At 38.6% G+C, this 22816-nt stretch overlaps 1 protein-coding gene across 1 annotated transcript in view; it reads left to right on the top strand.

Moving 5' to 3' along the window:
- Positions 1 to 22816, top strand: part of otofa (otoferlin a) — an 81335-nt gene that overhangs the window by 20079 nt on the left and 38440 nt on the right. Inside the window, exons 3-5 of the mRNA XM_039598799.1 lie at positions 2378 to 2466; positions 13400 to 13499; positions 17415 to 17614. Of these exons, the coding sequence (XP_039454733.1) occupies positions 2378 to 2466; positions 13400 to 13499; positions 17415 to 17614 (389 nt within the window). The remainder of the gene's footprint in view (positions 1 to 2377; positions 2467 to 13399; positions 13500 to 17414; positions 17615 to 22816) is intronic.

Below are 22816 nucleotides of genomic sequence, written 5' to 3'. Positions count from 1 at the left end.
AACCCAAGAGCTAAATCTCAGACATTACAGGGCTCATTTAGAATGTTAAAGGTGAAAGTTCATGACAGTACAATTAGAAAAAAGATTGAAGAAGTTTGGAAATTTGCACAGGTTGCCAGGAGAAGGCCGATTTTTTAAAAGAACATAGCAGCACGGCTTAGTTTCATCTAAACAAACCACAAAACTTCAGGAAAAATGCGTTTTGGACAGATGTGCCTAAGCTTTCATTTGTCCAAAGGACATTGTTTCAGTGGTCAATTTTCATGAAGATTTGGACTTGTTTTGCTTACACAGCCATCTTGCAGTTGCTGACTTGGCAATAAATTCCTCTGTTTACCAAAGTTGTCCACAGTCAAATGTGAGGCCATCTGTTTGACAACTAAAGCCTGGCCACAACTGAGTCATGAAACTGGATAGTGATCCAAAGAACAGCAGCAATTTTACAACAGAATGGCTGAAAAAGTCCAGACTGCAACCTGATTGAAATGCTATAGCAGTATCTTAAGAGGGCTCTGCATAAATGAATGCCTGCAGACTTCAATGAACCGAAGCAACACTGTAAAGAAGAGTGGGCAAAAATTGTTCCACAACCATGTGAGAGACTGATAAAGCAATAAAGAAAATGATTACTTCAAGTTCTTGATGCTAAAAGTTGTTCTAAAAGCGGCTGAATCATAAGGTGCACTTGATTTTTCACAGGACTGAATAAATTCCTGGGAAAATTTTCTTTTACTGATGTCTGAAGCCAGTCTTGACTCGGCATTTTATTAAGATTGATGCTCTCAAGTCATATCATAGCAGTCCAACTCACTTTAAACAAGCTTTGGATATCTGTTGACAGTAATATGTTTTACCCACACACAAAATATGTTGTTTTTAATGCTTTCATTTATAAAATAATACAACTACTTCTTAAAGAATCAGGCGCCTGGAAGAATTAAATCTTATTAGACAGTCTGATACATCTAGACAATATTTACTATCTTTTCTGATTCATATAAAATGATTACAACTCATCTATTTAGATGATTCAATTTAACTCTCCATATAGCCAGCAATATAATTTACACTCAACAGGACCTTAAAGAGAGATATCGTGTCGATGATTATTTGTCATCCAGTAAAGAAAAATGATTTCAAATAAACTTCAGTCTTTGGAAATATACTAAAACTGTTATTCAGAGCTAATTCCTTTTAAAATGCTAATTAACAGTTATCCCTCAAAGCTATCCTCAGACTCACAAACAGGAGGATAGTAAATACATTTTCATTGGATTTTTGCTTAGCTCCTGCTTTTTCTTGTTTTCACTGATGCAAAAAACGTTATCAGTAAGCTCGGTTGGTGCAATATAACCTGGAGATGTTCAGCATGATGAATAAAACATCAATAAAACATAAAAAAAATCCCTCCTGAACAGTGTCTCTGTAGCTGTTGGTGATTTTTAGAAAAAGAAAATCAAGGATACTGCAAAGTAACAGATGTATGCTGACATAGGGCCTTGACTATAGTCCAGGACTTTGGTTGACTTTTTTTTTTTTTTTTGCCTATACTTAAATGAGAAGATAGATAGTACTGTGTATTTTACCTTGACCTTAAAGGAATTTTATCTAGTAAACAGTTAGATGTTGGATAAATTAATCCATCCATCCATCCATTCGCTTCCGCTTATCCTTTTCAGGGTCGCGGGGGGCGCTGGAGCCTATCCCAGCTGTCACAGGGCGAGAGGCAGGGTACGCCCTGGACAGGTCGCCAGTCTGTCGCAGGGCTGGATAAATTAATCAGTTGAGAAAAATTGATTTTGGAAAAGTGTTGATAATTGCCATTTCAATATAAAAATAATAAGTACACAAATCAGATGAATTGGAAGTTATAGTTATAGTATAGTTGAACTAATGTGCAAAATCACAGGCTGCATATAAAAGATAGAATGTGGCCACCATGATGAAGTGGAATAGCCTGACATTAACACAGCACTTGTTTAGTTTTACAGGCAACACAAAGCACTTGAGACTGCATGTCACATATTATCTCTTGAGGTCAAAACCCTATACCAGGCTGTTAACATGCTTTTATCTTTAATGCTGTCTAGTTTTAAAATCTGAGTCTGCAGGAACTTTTTTTGCAACCTCAAGTGGCAATTAGATTAACTGTTTTTGCCATTTATGCAATGGCTCCATTTGTCAGTCTGTGAGGTTACTGCTTGGAGAAAACAAGCAATTTAATTGTTTCACTCTGAACATAACAGAACTTGTCACTTTTTTCCGTGCATGTAATTGATTGCATTTGCATATAATCCGAATAATCAATGCTGAATGTAATCATTACCTGCAACCTGACCATGTTTTTTTAACCCTTCATATTCTGTCTCTTTTTCAGACATTTCGATGGCCCATTGCCAGCAAGCTGGATGGAAACGAAATGCTAGAGATCCAAGTGTACAATTACAGCAAGGTCTTCTCCAACAGGTATGGTGCTGTATACTAATTCTAGCCCCCCAGACAGCGCTTCAGAGTAAATTGTCTATGTTTGCCGTTTCTGCCTTTCTGTTGCAACCTGCGACCACCCCAGACTGACACATGATGTATGTTGCTAACCTAATGAAGGAAAAGCTTAAATTCCCCCAGGGGTTTGCTCTAAATTGACTCAACTGTATGTAACAGACTGCAAACAACAGCAAGGGCCGAGTAAGCATCACACCAGAAAGCGGGCAGAGGTAATGAAACAGCATTAAAGTCTTGGTAACGGGCATATTTGTCACTTCACACACACATCAAACAGTCAAATCATTAAAAAAAACCCATCCGGTCCTGTAGCTGATGATACAACTGAAACTTGAGTATCATTGTTTTTAATCCTTACAATATCCGTAGGTTTAAAGACTGACATGACTTGTAGACTAATTAAAATACTCACAAATCAGACAAATGTTTCATTTTTTTAAAATTGTGTTATAGCTAATATGTTTTTACTGACACATCCCAACCTCACGAGGTGTAATCATGTGAGAACCAACTAAAAATATTACTGTGAGGTTCATCTGACCTGAATCATGGGTGCAGCATGACACTAATAACTTATAATGCTTTGTCTAAAAAGAAGAGCCTTATTTTTCTGTCACCATTTCCCGCATGTCCGAAAGAACACGTTCCTATTTCATCAATCTAGCCGTCCAACTAGGCCATGTAACTGCTCTCGTACGCCTTGCACATTAGTATTTCTTACATTTCAGATATGTATTCGACCTCTTGATGCTCACACCTGTGTGATGTCTTTTGAGAGCTGCCAAAATGCATGTCACCTGAATACATCCTGTATAAACAGAAATGGAGCAGAATGTACTACTGCTCTCCTAATGTGTTGTTTCTATTACACTTCCTGCATAGACAAGGTGTAAAAATCATTTGTGCAAGGCTGTGTGCGTAAATTGGCTAGTTAAGTAATTTCCCTCTTCTCCTCACTTCTTCAATTTCTTGTTAATTTTTCCTTTGTTTTGGTTCATTTTGATGGCGCTGTGCACTTTTTGTGTCCTGCTTGAAAAAGTAATGGGCTGGTTGTACCAGTAAGGCAGTCCACCTACTGTGTCCATAACAAATCCAGTCAAATTATACCAGCTGCCCAACTTCTTACAATGGACTGATTGATGTGTCTAATATGGTTCAGACTAGAGGAAACTTTACACCACCCACCCAGTTAATAAGGCACAGTAATGTTAACTTCCTTCTGTGTGTGTGCATAAGCATCAATACATGTGTGTAGCACCAGCTCAATAGTTAGTCTATGTAACCTAATCATGTCTGCAGTGTGTGAATTTAGCTGCATGTAAATTGTGTGTAATAAAGAACTAAATGCTGGTGACAGGTGTGCAGACACATGTTAGATCAGGTCGACATCAAGGCAGATTTGAACTGTCAGCAAGATTTCTTTATGCCATTGTGTGGAAGACTGAAGTTGAAACAAAGACAAACACATTTTTACAGGCATGCATGACAGTTCAGGGTCAGTGAGTTTAGGAGGGTTTGGGCAGGGGTGGACGGTTAATTTTCCCAAATGGCAACATGAAAATCTGAGACTTTTGTGGAGGGCCGCACCAAAAAGCTGAACTCAGTTCACCTCTGTATTTATTTTATCTCCTTATAGGCTTATTGTTGGGGCCCTCCACAACAGTCCCAGTTAGTTTCTGTATGCAGCCCCTTGGGAACTTTACTTGCCTACTCCTGCTATAGAGTGTGGCTGTCCTACGATTAGCAAGTCACTACTGCTTAAGAATGCAGTCACCTTGGCTTCTCAGTCAGATTTAACACTGTTGTACGTAAAGACACCATAGGGAAGCGGCTGATATTTTAATCATTCTGGTCATTTTTCTGTCAAAAGTTAGCTTCAGAGTGAAAAACCGATATACATAACTTGCTAATCAAGCTAGCTACTCACGCAAAGCTTCCTATTCAAAATGGTCTGTAGTTATATGCTCCCTAGCAAAGATGTGAAATCTAACAGATTAAAAAATTACAGTAAAAACAGTATTAGGCTGATCAGTAACACAAGTGTGAGCAGAACAATGTCTACATTAGCATTAGCTAAAAGCAACACTGCACCAAAGTAGCAAAGTTTTGCAAGCACATGACTGCTGACCATGTGATATAACTTCTCCACTATTCTGGATGTGTGACAATCACTATTGTGAATGTGGAGTCAGGTGAATAAGGCCCTAGTCAGCAGGATTAAAGTATGATTTAATGGGTTGGGGAGCTGTAAGAGCTGTAAGCTGTAAGTGTGGCAGTGCAGTGTGGGGAAAAAATTACTTAGAAATAAGTTTGATGATAATTTGTTTTGTGAACTCTAGTAGATTTTCTCTCTTTAGAGATTAGCTGACCTGTGATGCTACTTTTGCTACTTTTTGATTTAGCCAACTAAGTTAAACACTGCAAACCTATCAGTGTAGCCTATACTAAACTTGCTGATATTTTCATGCAACCTTTGAAAAACACAAAATGACCATACTTTAATTTGTTTTGCAAAATGCTTCACAAAAATATAATTTAGCAACACGTCATGTAAAGGTCTAATACCTGATTCAAAATTCATGACAACTTTAAATGTAAGATTTGAACTTCCAGTTTATAAAATGTCACTTGCTGAGAAGTTCTTAGCTTTGAAAAAAAAAAAACTATATACTGCTTCATCTATCAGTATCACACATTAACATTTTTTCCTCTCCTAAGGAAATTCAGCAACTGTACATTTAGCTCATGGATACATTTTGTAATAAACTACACAGAAACATTTTGTGTGTTTCCTGATGCTTGTTGAACTGTTTAAAATGTTTCATTTAAAATTATCTTGCAATTAAATAAAACATTACTCAGTTTATGCTCACTCCTCATCCGTAGCTAAATGCTGAAGTATGGCATACATAACTTTAGGTCTGCACCATAAATGCATCACAGGGAAGAAAGGGATGTGTTGAAGGTGTAAGCAGGCTGTGGGATGCCATTATGTTTGTATTAATGAGCAAGTATCTCCATGTCATCACTGGAAGAATGCCAGGTTGCAGTGCATGAAAAATTCACGCATTCAGCAACATTATGCAATAACCTGCCTATCAGATGTAATCACTCATTAACTAAAGGTGCCGGAATGCAATTCCAATTGTTGCTATCTAACTTTAACCTTTGTTAGTCACACAGGCCTAGATACTGGTTCTCAACCATCTGGCAATCACTGGTCATAGGGGAAAAATGTGCACTCCTCAACCAGTTGGCAGAAACCGCATGATTGCTTTGGTTGCTAGCAGATTGTTGTGGTTGCCCATTGTTGGTGGGCAACGGTTCTGCTTGTCTACGAATACTCCCCAGCTACTCATCAAGCCACAGTGAAAAAAGAAAAGTGTGACAAAAAACCATAAACTGAGACAGTTTGCCTTCAAAGTAAAAGAAATTTCTCAATTGCAATGGTAAGGTATGGCTTTTACATTGAAAGTGAACATTTCCTGGTTCTGGTTTGCATTCCAGTTTTTACAGTTTTACTACCACCTGGCAAGTAGTTGGCAAATGTTTGCAAACTACAGGCAACCTTTTAGTAATCTAAGCAATTAACAGGGCATGGCTGTATATTGAATTGACTGTATATTGACTACATATTATATATTGAATATATAATGTATTGGCTGTGTATATATAGAGTCTTGTTTACAAAAAAAAAATATAGCAAATTCATATAGGTGCAAGCATGCCATTGCTCGGACACAGCAAGATTCTCATTCTTTACACTGCATATAGATTTATCATTTTTTCAGATGTTTTTTCCAACTATGGAAAGCTTTTTCATAACTTCAGATGGATATTAATTCTGCATCATTGATCCTTAAGCAATGAAGGCAATTTTTACAGTTTTACGTTGTCAAAGCAACTGCTAGATCCATTTTAAAAAACATACATTAAATTCAATTTAAATGCAGAATTGATGCGAGCCAGAGTTTCTCTTGGGGGGAAAAAACCCGCTGTTCTATTTTAATGAAACTTTTTCATCGACTTACTTTTTCATAACAGCTCAAGCACATTTGGAGATGGTTGAGTGCAAGTAAAATGTATACTTTGCCACAAGTAGGCAGTTCTTAAATGTAAAAACTGAGTACATAAGCATAACCTGACACACATTTAAACAGGTAAATAATTCAGTGTGAGTCATAGCTTTTGTTGTTCTTGCACCTGTTCCACATGTCCACAGGCTACTTAATTACCAGGGTATTTGATCTACTTCATCACTGTTTGTACCAACACACTTTAGGGCCAGTGCGATACACCCTGCCACCACAAATGTGATCACATTACAAAAACACAAAGAAAGGGCAGTGATGTGTAATGGCCTCTTTGCTGTAGTGACATATAGACCGTGTTTTATTTGTTTTCTCATGTGGCTGAGAAATTTGCTTTCATATTCGGCCCATCATGAGGTACACTGTGTGGGAGTTATTGAGCACTGAACAGTGACAGGTTATATGATAGCATATTCAGTGTTCTGAACCTGAGGTCGGTGGTGTCTCAGTGCGTAGAATGTAAGACTGAGATAGAAGCCAAAGGCAGGATGCCTGAGGCAGACTTAACAGTAAGCAAGCGAGAACTCAATATCAGCAATAAACAGAATTCTAAAAGGTCCAGAGACACAAGGAATAACCTAAGCGACCGAGCTCAGGAACATAACAGACACCTAAACAAAGGAAAAAGGACTATGTATACGGATAGGGCTACCTGGAATTAGACACAGATGAGGACATAGGGGAGGACAAACAAAGCAGGAAACAAAGCCAAAAGGAGGACAAAAAAACCCCTAATTTTTTAGGTGCTTTCAACTGATCCTTCCTGTCCAGCAACATATATAATAATATGTATGTGTTAGTCCCCATAGGGAAATTACTCCTCTGCATTTAACCAATTCACCCAGTGAAGCAGTGGGCAGCCACCAGTGCAGCGCCCAGGGAGCAGTGTGTAGGAACGGTACCTTGCTCAGGGGTACCCCTGAGGTGAAGTTAAACCCCCGACCTTCCAATCATGGGACAACCACTTTACCTACTGAGCTATCCATATATGTAAAAATAGTATTCTGTGATCAATTGAGAGTGGTTGCAAGAAGTTACTGGCAGCTGCTGTGAAATGGAATGCTAAAGCCGAAAAATGGAAACAGAGGCAATTCACCTTAAAAGTAAAACTTGTGCATTTTGAAACGCGTCTACTTTAGCATTAAGGGATACATTTTATTTTGAAGACAAACAATCTCCATTTGCAGTTTGCATCACACATTTTTGAGTTTGCTCCTTGGTAGCTAGCTAGCAATTAAATGTAGACTAGCTGCTATTTTTCACACAATCGTAGCAATCTGCTAGCTACCAAAACAATCAGATGGAGGAATTTTGTGCAACACTTTCCTTGTGACCAGTTTCACTCAGTGATAGACAGTTATCTCCAGCAACCACTCTTAAACCAGTTGGCTAATATACAATTTCCCTAGTGGCCAACTGTACCGAGGGGTCGCTGACCAGTCTGTGTGACTGAGGCGTTTACAGCTAAACAGATAAACCTGGCTTAATTTTTGCTTTTTTTTCAGTGCAAAATGAAAATTGTGTCAATAATAAGGAGATTTTGTCTATGGTCCCCACACGTGTCTTTACAAACCTAATGTTCTCTCTTTCTTCCACTCCGCCTCTCTATCCTGGCATAGTTTGAAATAAAGCAATCAGTCAAAACAAACACATTTACATATAATTCTTTGTTTTGTCCTGCAAAGGAATGTGTCTGATACAAAGCTGTAAGAGTGCTTTATGTATATGCATCAAAGCAGTAAAAGGAGCTAAACCGCAGGACCACACTCAGATTGCCATGGCATGCTGATGGGCAATAAAACAAGACATAATAGCTTTTTCTATCATTTGCGGTTAAAAATTCTATTAAGCTCATTTGCGTGTGTGAAAAGGCGACAGGGTGTATTGATTGCATCCCCATGAATCAATAGATCATCTTTGAACAATCCGGTGATGCGTTCAGTGAATCTGCTCATTTTTGTATTAGTGGCAGCAGAGTGCTTGGCAGAGACTTTCTGGCGGATCACGGGGGCCAAATCACACACTCCTGTCAGCTGTAACATTTCCATTTCACACTATCCTCCAGCTGCACTACCTGCCGCTGCAGTGGATTAGAGCATCTTTGCGAACCCTCTGTCTGCCTTGGAAAAAATATTTTACATTTCAAAGCTGAGCTCACCTCTTCTCAAGTACACCTGAGCCAGACATTTTGCCATAGTCACACCTTAAATTGAGAAAGAGAAGGAAAATTAATACAAATTGAAAGGGAAGGGAGCTGAATCATGAAGCAGATGAAAGTAAATTGTTTGCAGGACTTCAATCAATAATGAATGCCACCTTTGAAGTGCTAAAAAAAGTGAGCCAGAACATGATAGGCCTTGCTCAGTTCAATTATTCAGCACTTGCAACACGTGCTACAAGGGTTGAAAGGAAATGACAGACCATTTAAGTAGCACTGGATATATTGATCACCCCTGTCTGGTAAAGGAAACAGTGCAGTGGGTTATTAGTAATAATGCTCAGAGTCTCAGAAGTTTCTATTCATCTTCAAAGGAAAAAAAGTTTTCTGCACAAAGCCATCTATATCCACACAGACGTTTTTCTTTAGTCATGTCAGGCCTGTAGAGCTGTGCATGGAGTTATGCATTGGGGAGCCTGGCAGATACTCACTTTCACAAAGGCAGCACCTGCCAGCGCCTGAGGGGAAGCACATACTGTTTTTGTTTTTTTTTTAAACCTGCAATTCAAAGAGAAGTCAAGTTCTGGAAGTCTAAATTTACCTCATTATTAAGTTTCGAAGCTCTGCTGACAAATGTAGCCTCACTTTCTACCGTAGTTTGAATTCATCACCACTGGCTCCAGAGGAAAGACAAAGTGAAAACAGAAGGTAAAGAAAGAACGAGAGATTAATCTAAGGAAAGGGGAAAAAACAATAGAAGACTGATTGCTGCTTTTGTTGTAGCTCATTCATTTAATGAGATAGTATTGGGGGGGGTTTATGTTGAATTGGAGGTGTCCTCGTGTACATGTGTGTGTTTGTGCGTACTGCAGTCCTTCACTCTATTCTGACTTGTCAGGTTCAGTAGTCCTGTTGGGAAGATCACATTGTTGGCTGCGATCCCTGCAGATTTCCTCTGTGTGTGCATGTGTACAGGGAGTGCAGAATTATTAGGCAAGTTGTATTTTTGAGGAATAATTTTATTATTGAACAACAACCATGTTCCCAATGAACCCAAAAAACTCATTAATATCAAAGCTGAATGTTTTTGGAAGTAGTCTTTAGTTTGTTTTTAGTTTTAGCTATTTTAGGGGGATATCTGTGTGTGCAGGTGACTATTACTGTGCATAATTATTAGGCAACTTAACAAAAAACAAATATATACCCATTTCAATTATTTATTTTTACCAGTGAAACCAATATAACATCTCCACATTCACAAATATACATTTCTGACATTCAAAAACAAAAACAAAAACAAATCAGCGACCAATATAGCCACCTTTCTTTGCAAGGACACTCAAAAGCCTGCCATCCATGGATTCTGTCAGTGTTTTGATCTGTTCACCATCAACATTGCGTGCAGCAGCAACCACAGCCTCCCAGACACTGTTCAGAGAGGTGTACTGTTTTCCCTCCTTGTAAATCTCACATTTGATGATGGACCACAGGTTCTCAATGGGGTTCAGATCAGGTGAACAAGGAGGCCATGTCATTAGTTTTTCCTTCTTTTATACCCTTTCTTGCCAGCCATGCTGTGGAGTACTTGGACGCGTGTGATGGAGCATTGTCCTGCATGAAAATCATGTTTTTCTTGAAGGATGCAGACTTCTTCCTGTACCACTGCTTGAAGAAGGTGTCTTCCAGAAACTGGCAGTAGGACTGGGAGTTGAGCTTGACTCCATCCTCAACCCGAAAAGGCCCCACAAGCTCATCTTTGATGATACCAGCCCAAACCAGTACTCCACCTCCACCTTGCTGGCGTCTGAGTGGGACTGGAGCTCTCTGCCCTTTACCAATCCAGCCACGGGCCCATCCATCTGGCCCATCAAGACTCACTCTCATTTCATCAGTCCATAAAACCTTAGAAAAATCAGTCTTGAGATATTTCTTGGCCCAGTCTTGACGTTTCAGCTTGTGTGTCTTGTTCAGTGGTGGTCGCGTCTTTCAGCCTTTCTTACCTTGGCCATGTCTCTGAGTATTGCACACCTTGTGCTTTTGGGCACTCCAGTGATGTTGCAGCTCTGAAATATGGCCAAACTGGTGGCAAGTGGCATCTTGGCAGCTGCACGCTTGACTTTTCACAGTTCATGGGCAGTTATTTTGCGCCTTGGTTTTTCCACACGCTTCTTGCGACCCTGTTGACTATTTTGAATGAAACGCTTGATTGTTCGATGATCACGCTTCAGAAGCTTTGCAATTTTAAGACTGCTGCATCCCTCTGCAAGATATCTCACTATTTTTGACTTTTCTGAGCCTGTCAAGTCCTTCTTTTGACCCATTTTGCCAAAGGAAAGGAAGTTGCCTAATAATTATGCACACCTGATATAGGGTGTTGATGTCATTAGACCACACCCCTTCTCATTACAGAGATGCACATCACCTAATATGCTTAATTGGTAGTAGGCTTTCGAGCCTATACAGCTTGGAGTAAGACAACATGCATGAAGAGGATGATGTGGACAAAATACTCATTTGCCTAACAATTCTGCACTCCCTGTATTTGCGCGCGCGTGCATGGCAAGTGGTTAACTATTGTTTCCACGCTTTCGTTTTATGATATTGTATCTCCCTACGGGCTCATATCCAGGCTGCTGTTTGTGTGTATGCCTTTCCTTCCTTTTGATGCTCTCTTTGAATATTTATCACCCTGTATGTCACATATGCAGTAGAAATATAAGATGCAGCTTTATTTTCAGTCTGTGAGTTATCCGAGGTACACGTTTGTGTAGCTGTAAACATTGTTTGTCACCACTGTATATGGCAGAAATGCCATATGGTTGGGCTCGATGTGGACACACGTTCTTCATGTGTGGCTGACTGCTCTGCGAACAACACACTTTTATGAGGGAAACTTTTTAAATTATTCAGCAGCTCTAATTGACCACCTGAATGGGGACTGTACTGAGTTTCTACCCACTGTAGCATTTTATGAGGTGTCCTTGGGCAGTGAAGAAATCCATCTTATGATCTAAAGTTTGCAATAGGGAGGTACCGTTATGTTGGTAATTCTTCAGGGGGTTCTGGATGGAGGCAACGCATTATATCAAAAAACGTTTTGTGTATGTTTCCTAAACGTTCCATAACATAAAATGAAATTCTCTCCTGAAAGCATTATGTTGATGGATCATCAGTCTGTCTGTCTGTCAATCCCATTTTTATGAACACAATATCTCAGGAAAGCATCGAGGTAGTTTCTCCACAGTTTGCACAAATATGAATATTTAAGCTTCAAAGCACAAGTTACTACACCGATGTCTGACACGATAGAATATAAAATGACATTTTATGCCCAAAATACCAACGGTAGACTTCACCGTGATGTCACACTTTCATGGACATGATTAAATGCCATAACTTGGGAACAGAAGAGGAAATGTGACCATATTTCACATTTCGTCAGATACTGAATTGGTGCCGTCAATCTTTGTTGCCGATTCTGAAAATGTGCTGACTGTAAATCTGATTTGTGGCTAGGTTGAAGATGCATGTGCAGCACCCACTTTTTTTGTAGTGTCTTTATAGTAAAAATCCACATTTAATGCAGTCGTGGCTACAGCAGTATCTTTTATAAGAATTAGCTGTACCTCATTTGGACATAATTTATAGGTAGAATAAATAGTAGATGGATAGATGTTTAATTTACAGAGTAGTTATGACCAGTGTGGAACAGTTTTGTGTTAACTGTTTGATATTAAGCATGAAAATTTCTAAGTATTTTAAAATAGGCAGCAAAACTTAATTCCTATTGCTTATCTGCTGTGAAAATTAGTTATCACAGCAGAAGCAAAAATCATTTCACAGATGCACACATCCAAACTAACCGGGGGGTTGAGACACTAATTACTTCGTTTAAGATGCAGCATATGGCAGAGTGAGCTGGTGACAAAGGTAGTGAAGTACTTTCTCATTGTCTGTCACCACGAATGTCCAACAAAGGTAGAAAGAGTGCCAAAGTGATATGGATCAAATTAGACACCTGCAGTGGCCAAAAAAGCTCAGTTCACTGCTGCTTACATCCAAAAAAAGATGAGATGCTGTGTAAAATCAAATGAAACCGGCACAGGACTTGTTAATCATTAAAATCCCATGTATTTAATGAAATATGGAACAAGATGACAAATCAAATTTTAAACTGCAAAATGTTTTTTTAATAACAAAGACAGAGACATGTTAACATATTATAAATATATAGATATATTTTTCCATTCAGCAATTCACAGCTTCTTTTGTCATATTTTCGTTTTCATAATGTGCAAAAAGCGATCGTAAGTTCACAGCTCTACACTCCTGGTGAGCTAGTTTAGCACACTTTTATAATAAAGAAATTATGTTGTTACACACAATAAATTTGGCTTGGCATTGTATTGCTGAAACAAGCAAAGCCTTAAAAAAAAGGAGGGTTGCATTTAAAAAGGTTTAAACTGGGACATGTACGTTTGCACGTGTTTTTTTCAAATGCAGTGATGCAAGCGCTCTATTCCAGCATGTAAAACAAAGATAAACAGATGGGCAGCACAGGAGGAACAAAAGACAAGTGACAATGCCATTATTGACTCTTTTGATTTCTGTTTACAATGCATGGCTCTTTGTTGATCTTTTCCTACAGACTCATTGGGACTTTCTGTATGGTGCTTCAGAAAGTGGCTGAAGAGGGACATCTAGAGCTGACTGACACACTCATTGATGATAACAACACATCAATAAAGGTAAACTCTCACATTAGAACAGTCACAAATCAATGTGAACCAGTCACAATATTTAGACAGCATTTTCATGTGACTGCACCATTTAATTGGAAACCTTTAATGTTGGGCCTTCAATAGCTTTATTTCAGTTTATGATGGGATTCATTCATAATCCCATATTTTATCGACAAGACAACACAGATAACATATCAGATGTTTAAACTGAGAAAATAACAGAAAAAATAAAAGCCATTTTGAAGTGATTGGCAGCAAAACATTGAAACAAAAGCAGTAACAGGGCAACAAAAGGAAAAGTAAGTTCATCTCGAGGAACATTTTGCAGCTAATTAGACAACAGATCAGCGGCGTGTTTAAGTATAAGAAAAGCATCTTAGAGAGGCAGAGTATCTCAGAAGTAAAGATGGACAGAGGTCCATCAATCACCAGTAAACATTAAAATCTGGTTATGGATGGATGGATGGATTGAAAAAAAAATTGTGGATAGAAGTCGGCTTGTTCGCTAATGATCCTACTAAATCAGTGACATCTTTTTCAGTGGTAACAAGAAACTTTTGAGAAAATAAGCTTGGATAAACCCACAATATGTTACCCAACATCAACAAATGGCAAAATTAGCCATTTGTTGCTGAAAGTATAGCGTTTTGCCATAAAATAGGTAAATATTATTCCCACAAAGATGTTATAAATGTCTTTGCTTTATGAACTGATCACATGTCACTGTTGAGTTTACATATTGTTTAGATTTTTCCTAGTGGCCAAAAGTCACTACAAAGTAACACAGGCAGTAACTACCTAGGATAGGCTCCATCTTTAGCCTCACTGAACAGGTCAGCAACATGTGCTGCAAACTTTCAAATATCTTTATTTTAAATTCAAGCAGAGACTCCAAAGTGCCCAAAGGCACAAAATGTGTCAATGAGTTTGAGGGTAAAATGCACAAGAAATCTAAAATAGATTTCATTGAATATACAGTCATGAAAACATGCCTTTACTCCATGGTTACCTTTAGTTAGGTAGCTGAAAGAACCTGATAAATACAGCAGAGGTTAAAACTGAGCCTAAATTGAACATCTAGTTTTCTAAATTGTTACGTCCCCCCCACCATGGTGGAGGCAAAGGTAGGAAGGAGACAGCAACACCGGACAACCACAATCAATGAAGGAGGAGGACAACAGGACAGTTAAGAATCAGGCAGGATTTATTGGTTGCTTGCCTTGATAGTCAAACTTAACAAAAGAAAAAGGTGGGGGAGGAGGACTGGGCGGTTGAGCCAAATTAAAGAAATTAATAAAACAAAAAGAGGTCGATAGCTTCCAGGGCCTAACTAAAACAAAAATGCAAAACAAAAGGCCTACCTAGCTACTCGACACAAGGTCAGGGAAAACATACAAAAGTGGCATCAACCGCATAACCTAGTGGGCCTAACAGTTTAAAAACTGCAGCCAGTGTATAGGGTACCCCAGCTTACCTGTCCAGCCTCCCACAACACACTATACAAAGAAGCCTTCACACAAATGTTTGTTATAAAGCAGAAGCCAGCAGCCACCAGCTGGCCAGAGAGCTGCTCATTTGTAGTGATCCTCAGAGAGTGATTGGCCAACTGTGCCCAGACCAGCCAATAGACACATGCCAATCAACTTTGAACTGGCCAATAGGTGGAGGCTTGACACCTGAAAAATAAAAAGAACACAAAAGCAAAGCCACATCTCTTGGCACGTAACAAAATTATAAAACTTACCATACAGCACTAGAATTGAAAGGCATTGTATTAGCTTCCAAAGTGCATTCACAAGCAAATAGGGGACCATTAAATGGAGAAATCACTCTTGAATTCCACCTGCACTGCTGACAATAAGCAATGTAACAGTCATCACTTGGCCTATAAAGGCACAAGCATTAAGGACCCTCACATCAACAAGGATCTGATGGAAATACAAGTGTGTCGTAGCAACATCAGCACATTTGCATTTAACATGAATCCAGATATTAACTATTGATTGGAAATTTTATTTAAAACCGCTCAACCGAGAGCAGTTCAGTGGTGAGGTTGAGTGTGAGGCTGATTTAGCAGCGAATGCATAATGTAAGAGTGAATATGTATATGGAAATGAGGGCAGCACAATTGAGTGTGTGAGAGAGAAGCCAACCATATGAGCATTCAAACCACCCCAGTGTGCAGAATGGTGTTCCTGGAACCGGGAGCACTGATGTGATGCTTCTGAGATGATGACACGCAGCATGGGAGAGCTTCAGGGTTTACACACATTGCACACATTGACGCACATATCCATATGTGCAAGTCGCTTCTCATGAAAACAGGAGAATTTTATCACTGTGCATTCCTGTAGCAAAGAACTGGTAAAACTAAGCCAGACATAACCTGAGAGCAACACTTTTACTTTTTAACCACACTGGTGTGGTTGCCATAGAAACAAATCGAACTCCTCGCGGACCACAGCCATCGCCTTGTGAGGATATAAGGAAGAGCTAGCGAAACGGAGAGAAATGGAGGAGAAAGGAACCGAGAGCCCCATGTACGTTTTTTCCTCATCCATCTTTGTCAGTAGAATAAATTGGCTGCTCTGTAAGAAAGATCAGGTCGTTGTCAGGAGGCTAAAACTTGTCCAAACAAGACTCCCAAGAAGGCACTAAAGACACACTAAAGTGTCACCCATGTTTCTGACCTGGATTAAACAAGCAGTTAGTGTCAGTCTGAATTCCCCCAACAAATACCAAGCAGAAGACATCATTTATTGTCCTGTCAAGTTTGTTTCTACCGTCAAGAGCTTTTTCTACACAATTAAACTGATATAGGCATGTCAAGACTACGTATTATAGCGTTGTCTCTCGTTTTTTGTTGTTGTTGTTGTTTATTTCAGTGAACTACAAGCTCAGTTTGACTTGTGTGTTGGTTGATAAAAAGATTCCCTTATGGCTCAGTGGTTGGTGCACCCTGTCAGTCAAAGCTGCCTCTCAGCTAATAATGACATATATAAATGAGTGTGTTAAATTTGCTAATGGGTCCAAAATCTGTTTGTTTGTTTAAAGACGATTTCTGCTTCAGAGTTGTGCATTTAAATACAGGAGTCGAAACGGACTCACTCCATTTGTTGACAGTCTCAAGTTGGCATAAATAGTGTCTTCTGACACTTTAGCACACATCTTAAGCTAACATGTTGGTCTTGGAAAACTGTACAATCCCAGCTTAAGGTTTATAATTCATCTAGTAGTTGACGCTGTAGGCATTCTTCCTGTGCCAAAGAATATGTTAGATTAAAATAACTTTACAGCATCTGCAGATAACTTGCTGTTTCTCAAGCGTTAACAGCATACAGTGACATGATATTGATGGCCGTGTGAGTATGTTCTAATGTCTGGATACACTGCCATTCTAACAAATGATAATTATATATGTGGCAAGGGCACAATGACTTTTGACTGTTTCTCAGTTAGAGATATCACAAGTGATTGTATCTGATTTTCACAAAGGGATAATTAAGTCCCTACAACAGCTGAGAGAAGACTGAGATTTGCTTAGCAAATGAAGTCTCATATCAGAGGAAACAAAGACGCATTTAAAAGATACTATAAAAATGTCAGTCTGTGGAGAACAGTAGAGTTTATAGAAGTATATGTTTTTGGAGACGACACTGTTAAAAGATGTTTTAAACTTTATTTTGGGGAAAAGTTAAAAAAGTGTTTTTCAGACCTAACTCCTAGGTATTAAAATTGAAGAGAGATTTTAGATATTAGATAATGCTTCAAATTAAATGACCAGATAAGTGCTTGAAGTCATTTAAAGATAAGCTGTACAACTTGCTTCTGAAAGATTGACTATAATTTTATCCAAATACAAAGCTTTGTAACATCGTTTCAAGTAAGCTCATTTTCATTCATTCACTGTTTCATTTCCAGACCAATGTTACCATAGAGATCAGGTACCAGCCGATGGATGGCATGGTTGGAGTGTGGAGTGACGGGGACTTCTTGGATGTTCCTGACGACCGTGATGGGACGTTTTCCTTTGAAACAGATAGCTTGCTGTCAGGACAAAGCCACGGGTCAGGGACGTCCCCTGGGCGATCTTTACATGGATCCATACCAACCTTCAGAAAGTAAGTCAAACATAAAACCATCTCTACATTAGAACATAGCACATTACAAATCAACTACTCTTAATTTGCCTTTCAAGATTAATGTGTTGGCTTCCCAAACAAGATATATTGTTTTAATTACATGATTCACTTTTAAAGAAGTCAGTTCCAGCAACAGCACTACTGACTCACACGTGGGTGAGAATTACTGACTAGTTCATGCAACATCTGTTATGATTACAGAGAGAAATAAACAAGAAGTCTGTTTTTAATGAAGACTTTATCGTTCCACAAACGAGCTGTTATAAGTGATCAGCTGATCATCAGTCTATGGTGTAGACTTGACTGTTGTTATTGTTTTTGCAAAGTTTCAATGAAATAAGCAAAGTATTCAAGGCAGAACTAGCAGCTTAACCCCTCCGGACAGTCACATAACTGTAAAGCCAAAAGGAACAAACTTTGGCCCCGTGTAGAAAAGACATAAATTTACTCAATTTAATACCAGAGCAGTGAAGAACAACAATTGCTGGATTCTTTAGTCTCAGTAGTACTAGGCAGCTCTTTTTAACATAAATGACCTAATTGCTGTCCAGAGACTCCAGACTGAAAGACGTTAGAAGTTGTTTTGCATATTTGGCACAGAGTAAAGCTTTGTAGGTCTATAAGAAGTTTGCAGTGTCTGATAAAGGAGGCAAGAAACGGTAATGCGGTAAAAATGCAGTAGGTTATGAACGAGAAGCCAGCATGGAAGCTAGAAGTGTCTTTTATTGAGTGTTTTAGTTGAATTGTTACAGTTCTTCCTACATAACTGCAATATATCTTGTTAAATTACCATCTTCTACTGGTGTTATATGTCATGCCCCATTTCCTGTCTGCCTCTTCACTGTCTGATAACAGACAAAAGTAATCTTAAAACACTAGACAAGAAGTGTTTAATTTCATTGATTACACATGAGTAGAGTGCAGCGTCCACTATACGGGAAAACGTATGAGCATCATGAAGTTGAATCTCCACATATTGCTGTTGTATAATAGTAATAGTTATGTTGGGTCACAGGATCCATGTGCATACAAACTTTTCCATGTTTTTTTTATCCATGCTGGCATCTTTTTCCTGAAAACCTTTTGCACACCTGACACACAGACACTGAAAATGTATGTATGCCTGTTTTAAGAAAAACTATAAAGATCCTCATCTACTGTATAAGCAGAATCAATAATGTCATTCCTAACAATAAAATCGATTCCTATAGACAAGTAACTGCAGGCCATACAACATCAGATAGATTTAGTATAGAAAGCTCTAAGAGCATGTTCTGCCAAGGCTTTTTCTCTTTTGTCATCCTCTTCCTCTGCAGTTCTACTGTTGCGTTTTCACTGAATAGCATGTGAAATAATCTGTGGGTTGTATTGATTTCCACTGACACTATCAACACAGCCAAACCCCTAAACCCATCTTTGTGCTGTGTATTGAATGGGCGTGTATAAAAAGTTTGTGTGTAGCTTGCTGTTGTGCTTAAGTATTTGTCTGTTAATACTGAACACCTACGTTTACATTGTCTTACAGTATCAAATTGCTTGGAAACAGGGTTTCCAGCCTGAGGACAATGAGAAGAGTTGAACAGAAGTTATAGAGCATCCCATGAGTGTTATATAAGAAAGGAAGACTTTGGATATTGCTCAGAAAACAGAAATGAAAATACTGCTGTAGAAAAATAGTGTAAAAGAATTCAGTAGAAGTGGGAAGAAATTTGGGTTCACATTTGACATTTTTAACCAATAAACTGTGTGTGAATTTTTGCTACACATGCTTCAGGTGAACCGGCCTTCTTGTTTCATTGCTGAGGTTGCTACAAGCTGTCAGTCAGACCTTGTAACGAGGTGTCGAAAGGCTTTTTGTCTTGGGGGGAGAAAAGGTGAATGAGTTCCTGAGAAAGTCCAGACAAAAAGTTCAGCTCTAAACTGCTGCAAAATAGTGTGGCAGGATTGTAGGAGGATTTTTAATAGCCTTGCCACTTCTCATCCAAACCTATTAGTTCCTGAGTTACCGGCTGCTAAGTTTCTCTATGGTTGAGATGTTTTCAGAATTAAAATTCCCAAAGATATTTCACTGTGTCTTGAATTCTGATGCTCCAGAGCCGCTGTTAATTGTCCTTACTGTGGTAATGAAGTGTGGATGTGCAGGAGATGATAACCTGGAATGAGCCTCTCATTCCTGGAGAGTGGGGGAGGATTAGGAGGAGGAGATGGAGAATGTCATTAGCAGTTAAGCTTTAATAATGATGCTCGATTTTTTTTTTTTTTAAGTTTTTAAGTTTGCAGCTCTATGTTTGTCATTTTTAACCCGTTTTTACGGCAAATATTTCACATCTCACACCTCAGTAATTGTTAGTTGTCCTTCCCAGGTATTGATTATTAGCATTTCAGAACTTAAAAGGGTTTTTATTAGCTGCTGCTAGATTGAGACTTTAAATGCAGCACAATCTAATGTGAGTTACATTTAAAAAGCAGGAATTCAATTTCCTGTTCTGAGCTTAATTGTGGAAGAACAAACATGATCCTACACAGTGCTCAACCCACTGGTGCCTATTTCTGTTATATCAGCTGTAGCCTAAAGGTCATGTGTGCCTCGTACACAGGGGTTGGTGTTCAGTGGGGATGGAATTTCATCTTTACATCTTTCCAGCGCTTCTGTAAATGACAAATTGGATAGTGAAGGTATATGATTTCCTCTTCGTCTAATTAAATGAGTGAAAATTCACCCAGAGTTGGTACAGTACTGCTGCCACCTCTTCCTATCTCTCTGCAAAATCTCTGGGCCTGCAGGGTGATTTATGGCAGCACCCATAAAGCACTGCATGCTATCTGCAACACAACAATAAGCCAGCTTTTTAGGGGGGTTGTTATTTCTAAAAGGTAAATCAAGTTCTCTGAGTTTCATTTAAGCAAATGTGTTGTTTAGAGCACAAGTAAGGAGCAGAGCAGATTTTAGGATAGATTTGATTCTCCAGCTGTCTCCACAATACACATGAGGTTTACTTTGTTATCTGTTACTTGACCAAACACCTTGTGATTAGTTTATTAAGAGACTGTGAATGACTTTTTTTTCCTCTGCTTTGTTTTGACTTGTTTTATACTTTTTCTTCGGGCACCAGAAACTATGTTGTGGTATTTAGATAAATTTATGCACTACATGCTGTTTAATTAAGGTAAGGAAAAGATTGTGATTTTGGTTAAAATGTGCCTTATAAGTCTGAATATTAAAAAAAGACTGACCCAGTGCGTGTGAGAGTAGGAATCCTTGAAATGCATCCATATGTGAAAGTTATGGAATAAGTGACCAGTGTCACTGCTGCCTAAACGCAGTGCATGAGGCACAGATCACAAAAAATACAATGACAAAATAAACTAAAATAAAATGAGATCTACAGACATCAAAACCTGGAAATAAAAGACCAGAACCGTAGTGCATAGGGCTAACAGAGCATTTTCTTCCTGTTGAAATAATGTTGAAATTCATAGATTAATTGATATTGCCCCCACAGAAACAAATAGCTGTAAATTTTCATTGTGTTTATTCAGGCAGTTTGAATATGCATGCACCATTTGCACAACATCACCCTCCTGTCTTCGTTCCCACTGCAGCAAAAGGTAATTTGTTCAAGCAAGCGTTAATTTACTTGTGTTTTATTATTATTATCTGGTCTACTTGATTTTTTTCACCAGTGTAAATTGCAGCATCTTTAAAGACAGCCATGTTGTCACACAGCTGTGATCTATCCTCATACTGTGTGGCAGTGTGATTTCCTATCTCACTGGTCGCTGTGTCTTTAGGTCTGCTCAAAACATCACTGACTCCCTGAGGAAACATTCATTAGAGCAGACATGTCTGCTAATACAAAAATCTGGTCTTCAGTTTGCATATAATCATCGTATTCTGCCTTCTTTATTTGCGTAGGAACCTAAAAGGAGTGCTTGCATTGGTCCTGTTGATTGATCAGGCTTTTTCTAAGTCGTGATTAGATGTATAACTAACTGCCATCCCCCTAATTCTCACCTGATTGTAGTTATACCAGTACAGCTTACCTACTACACTTTCCGCTCTTGTGTTGCACAATAATCAATGAATGTTCTATTAATAACAAGGTGAATTATTAATTCTACTTATAGGTCTTAGTCTTTATCAATTCCATTAGTTATTCAAGATCAATTTTACTTAAGCTAATAAAAAAAAACTTACATAACCTTCCTGTTGTACTCTGGTCAATTCTAAAAATTTTTAAAAAGCTATGAAACAAAGAGCATCGTTTAATAAGAGCACAAAATAAATTTAGGCAACACCTACAAGTAGATGAAGTTATTTTGTCTGTGGCTATGCTCCATCACAACGCAAATGGCTGGCATCAGTCAGGACATCCCTGGAGAACTGAGGCACTTAGCTAATCTAACTGCATGCAACACTGTCAGGGCTATTTACTTTTTTTGTTGTTTCAATTAGGCATACACGGACACAGAGAGTGCCCCTTTTGTTTTCAGTCATTTGAAGCGACTACCTCTATTAATGAAATGGAAATTTAAATGGGAAAGTGAATGAACAAGGGAATTATTACAAGTGGGAAAACGACGCAGAAGCAAGGAGTTTCTTCTCTTCATGATTTAGCACTTTTCTTAAGTACATTTATAATATCAGTCTTTGACCAAGTAACAAGGCAGACAGATTGAAATCCCTGTGGTTGTTTTTGTAAAAGCATTTCCCCAACAAGTGCAATTTCAGAATCTTGCTTTAAACACAATATTTCATACGGCATAAAATAAGATTTGAGCTCCAAGAGAATTTCAAATGATGACAGCATAAAAGGAATAAAAATGCTATAGATATATTGGCCTCTAAGCATGCTGCAGTGTCTTTAATCTTACTGTTATTGGTATCAGTTTATTTTTAAAACTGCCAAACTAGTTTGGCACTTTTTGGCCTCCTTCTTTAGAAGGGAGGGAATTTGCAAAGTGTAGTGTAGCATGGGGGGGGGGGGGGGGGGGGGTTAAAGAATCTGTTGATTTTAAACACATTTACATTATATTTGATTGCTATTTCAAGGAGTGGGAGGAGCCACTGACTATTTAGTCAGGGGTTGCAACTCCTGTTGAGGACTAGTGTGTACCAGGTCATAGTGGAAAGTGGACCATAGTGACTTATTGTCAGAGGCCTCGTTTAAAGGGGTTTAG

The sequence above is a fragment of the Oreochromis aureus genome, linkage group 15 (assembly GCF_013358895.1).
Source record: "Oreochromis aureus strain Israel breed Guangdong linkage group 15, ZZ_aureus, whole genome shotgun sequence".
Taxonomy (NCBI): Eukaryota; Metazoa; Chordata; class Actinopteri; order Cichliformes; family Cichlidae; genus Oreochromis; species Oreochromis aureus.
Note: the sequence above shows the minus strand (reverse complement) of the source record. Positions and strands in the feature narration are given on the sequence as shown.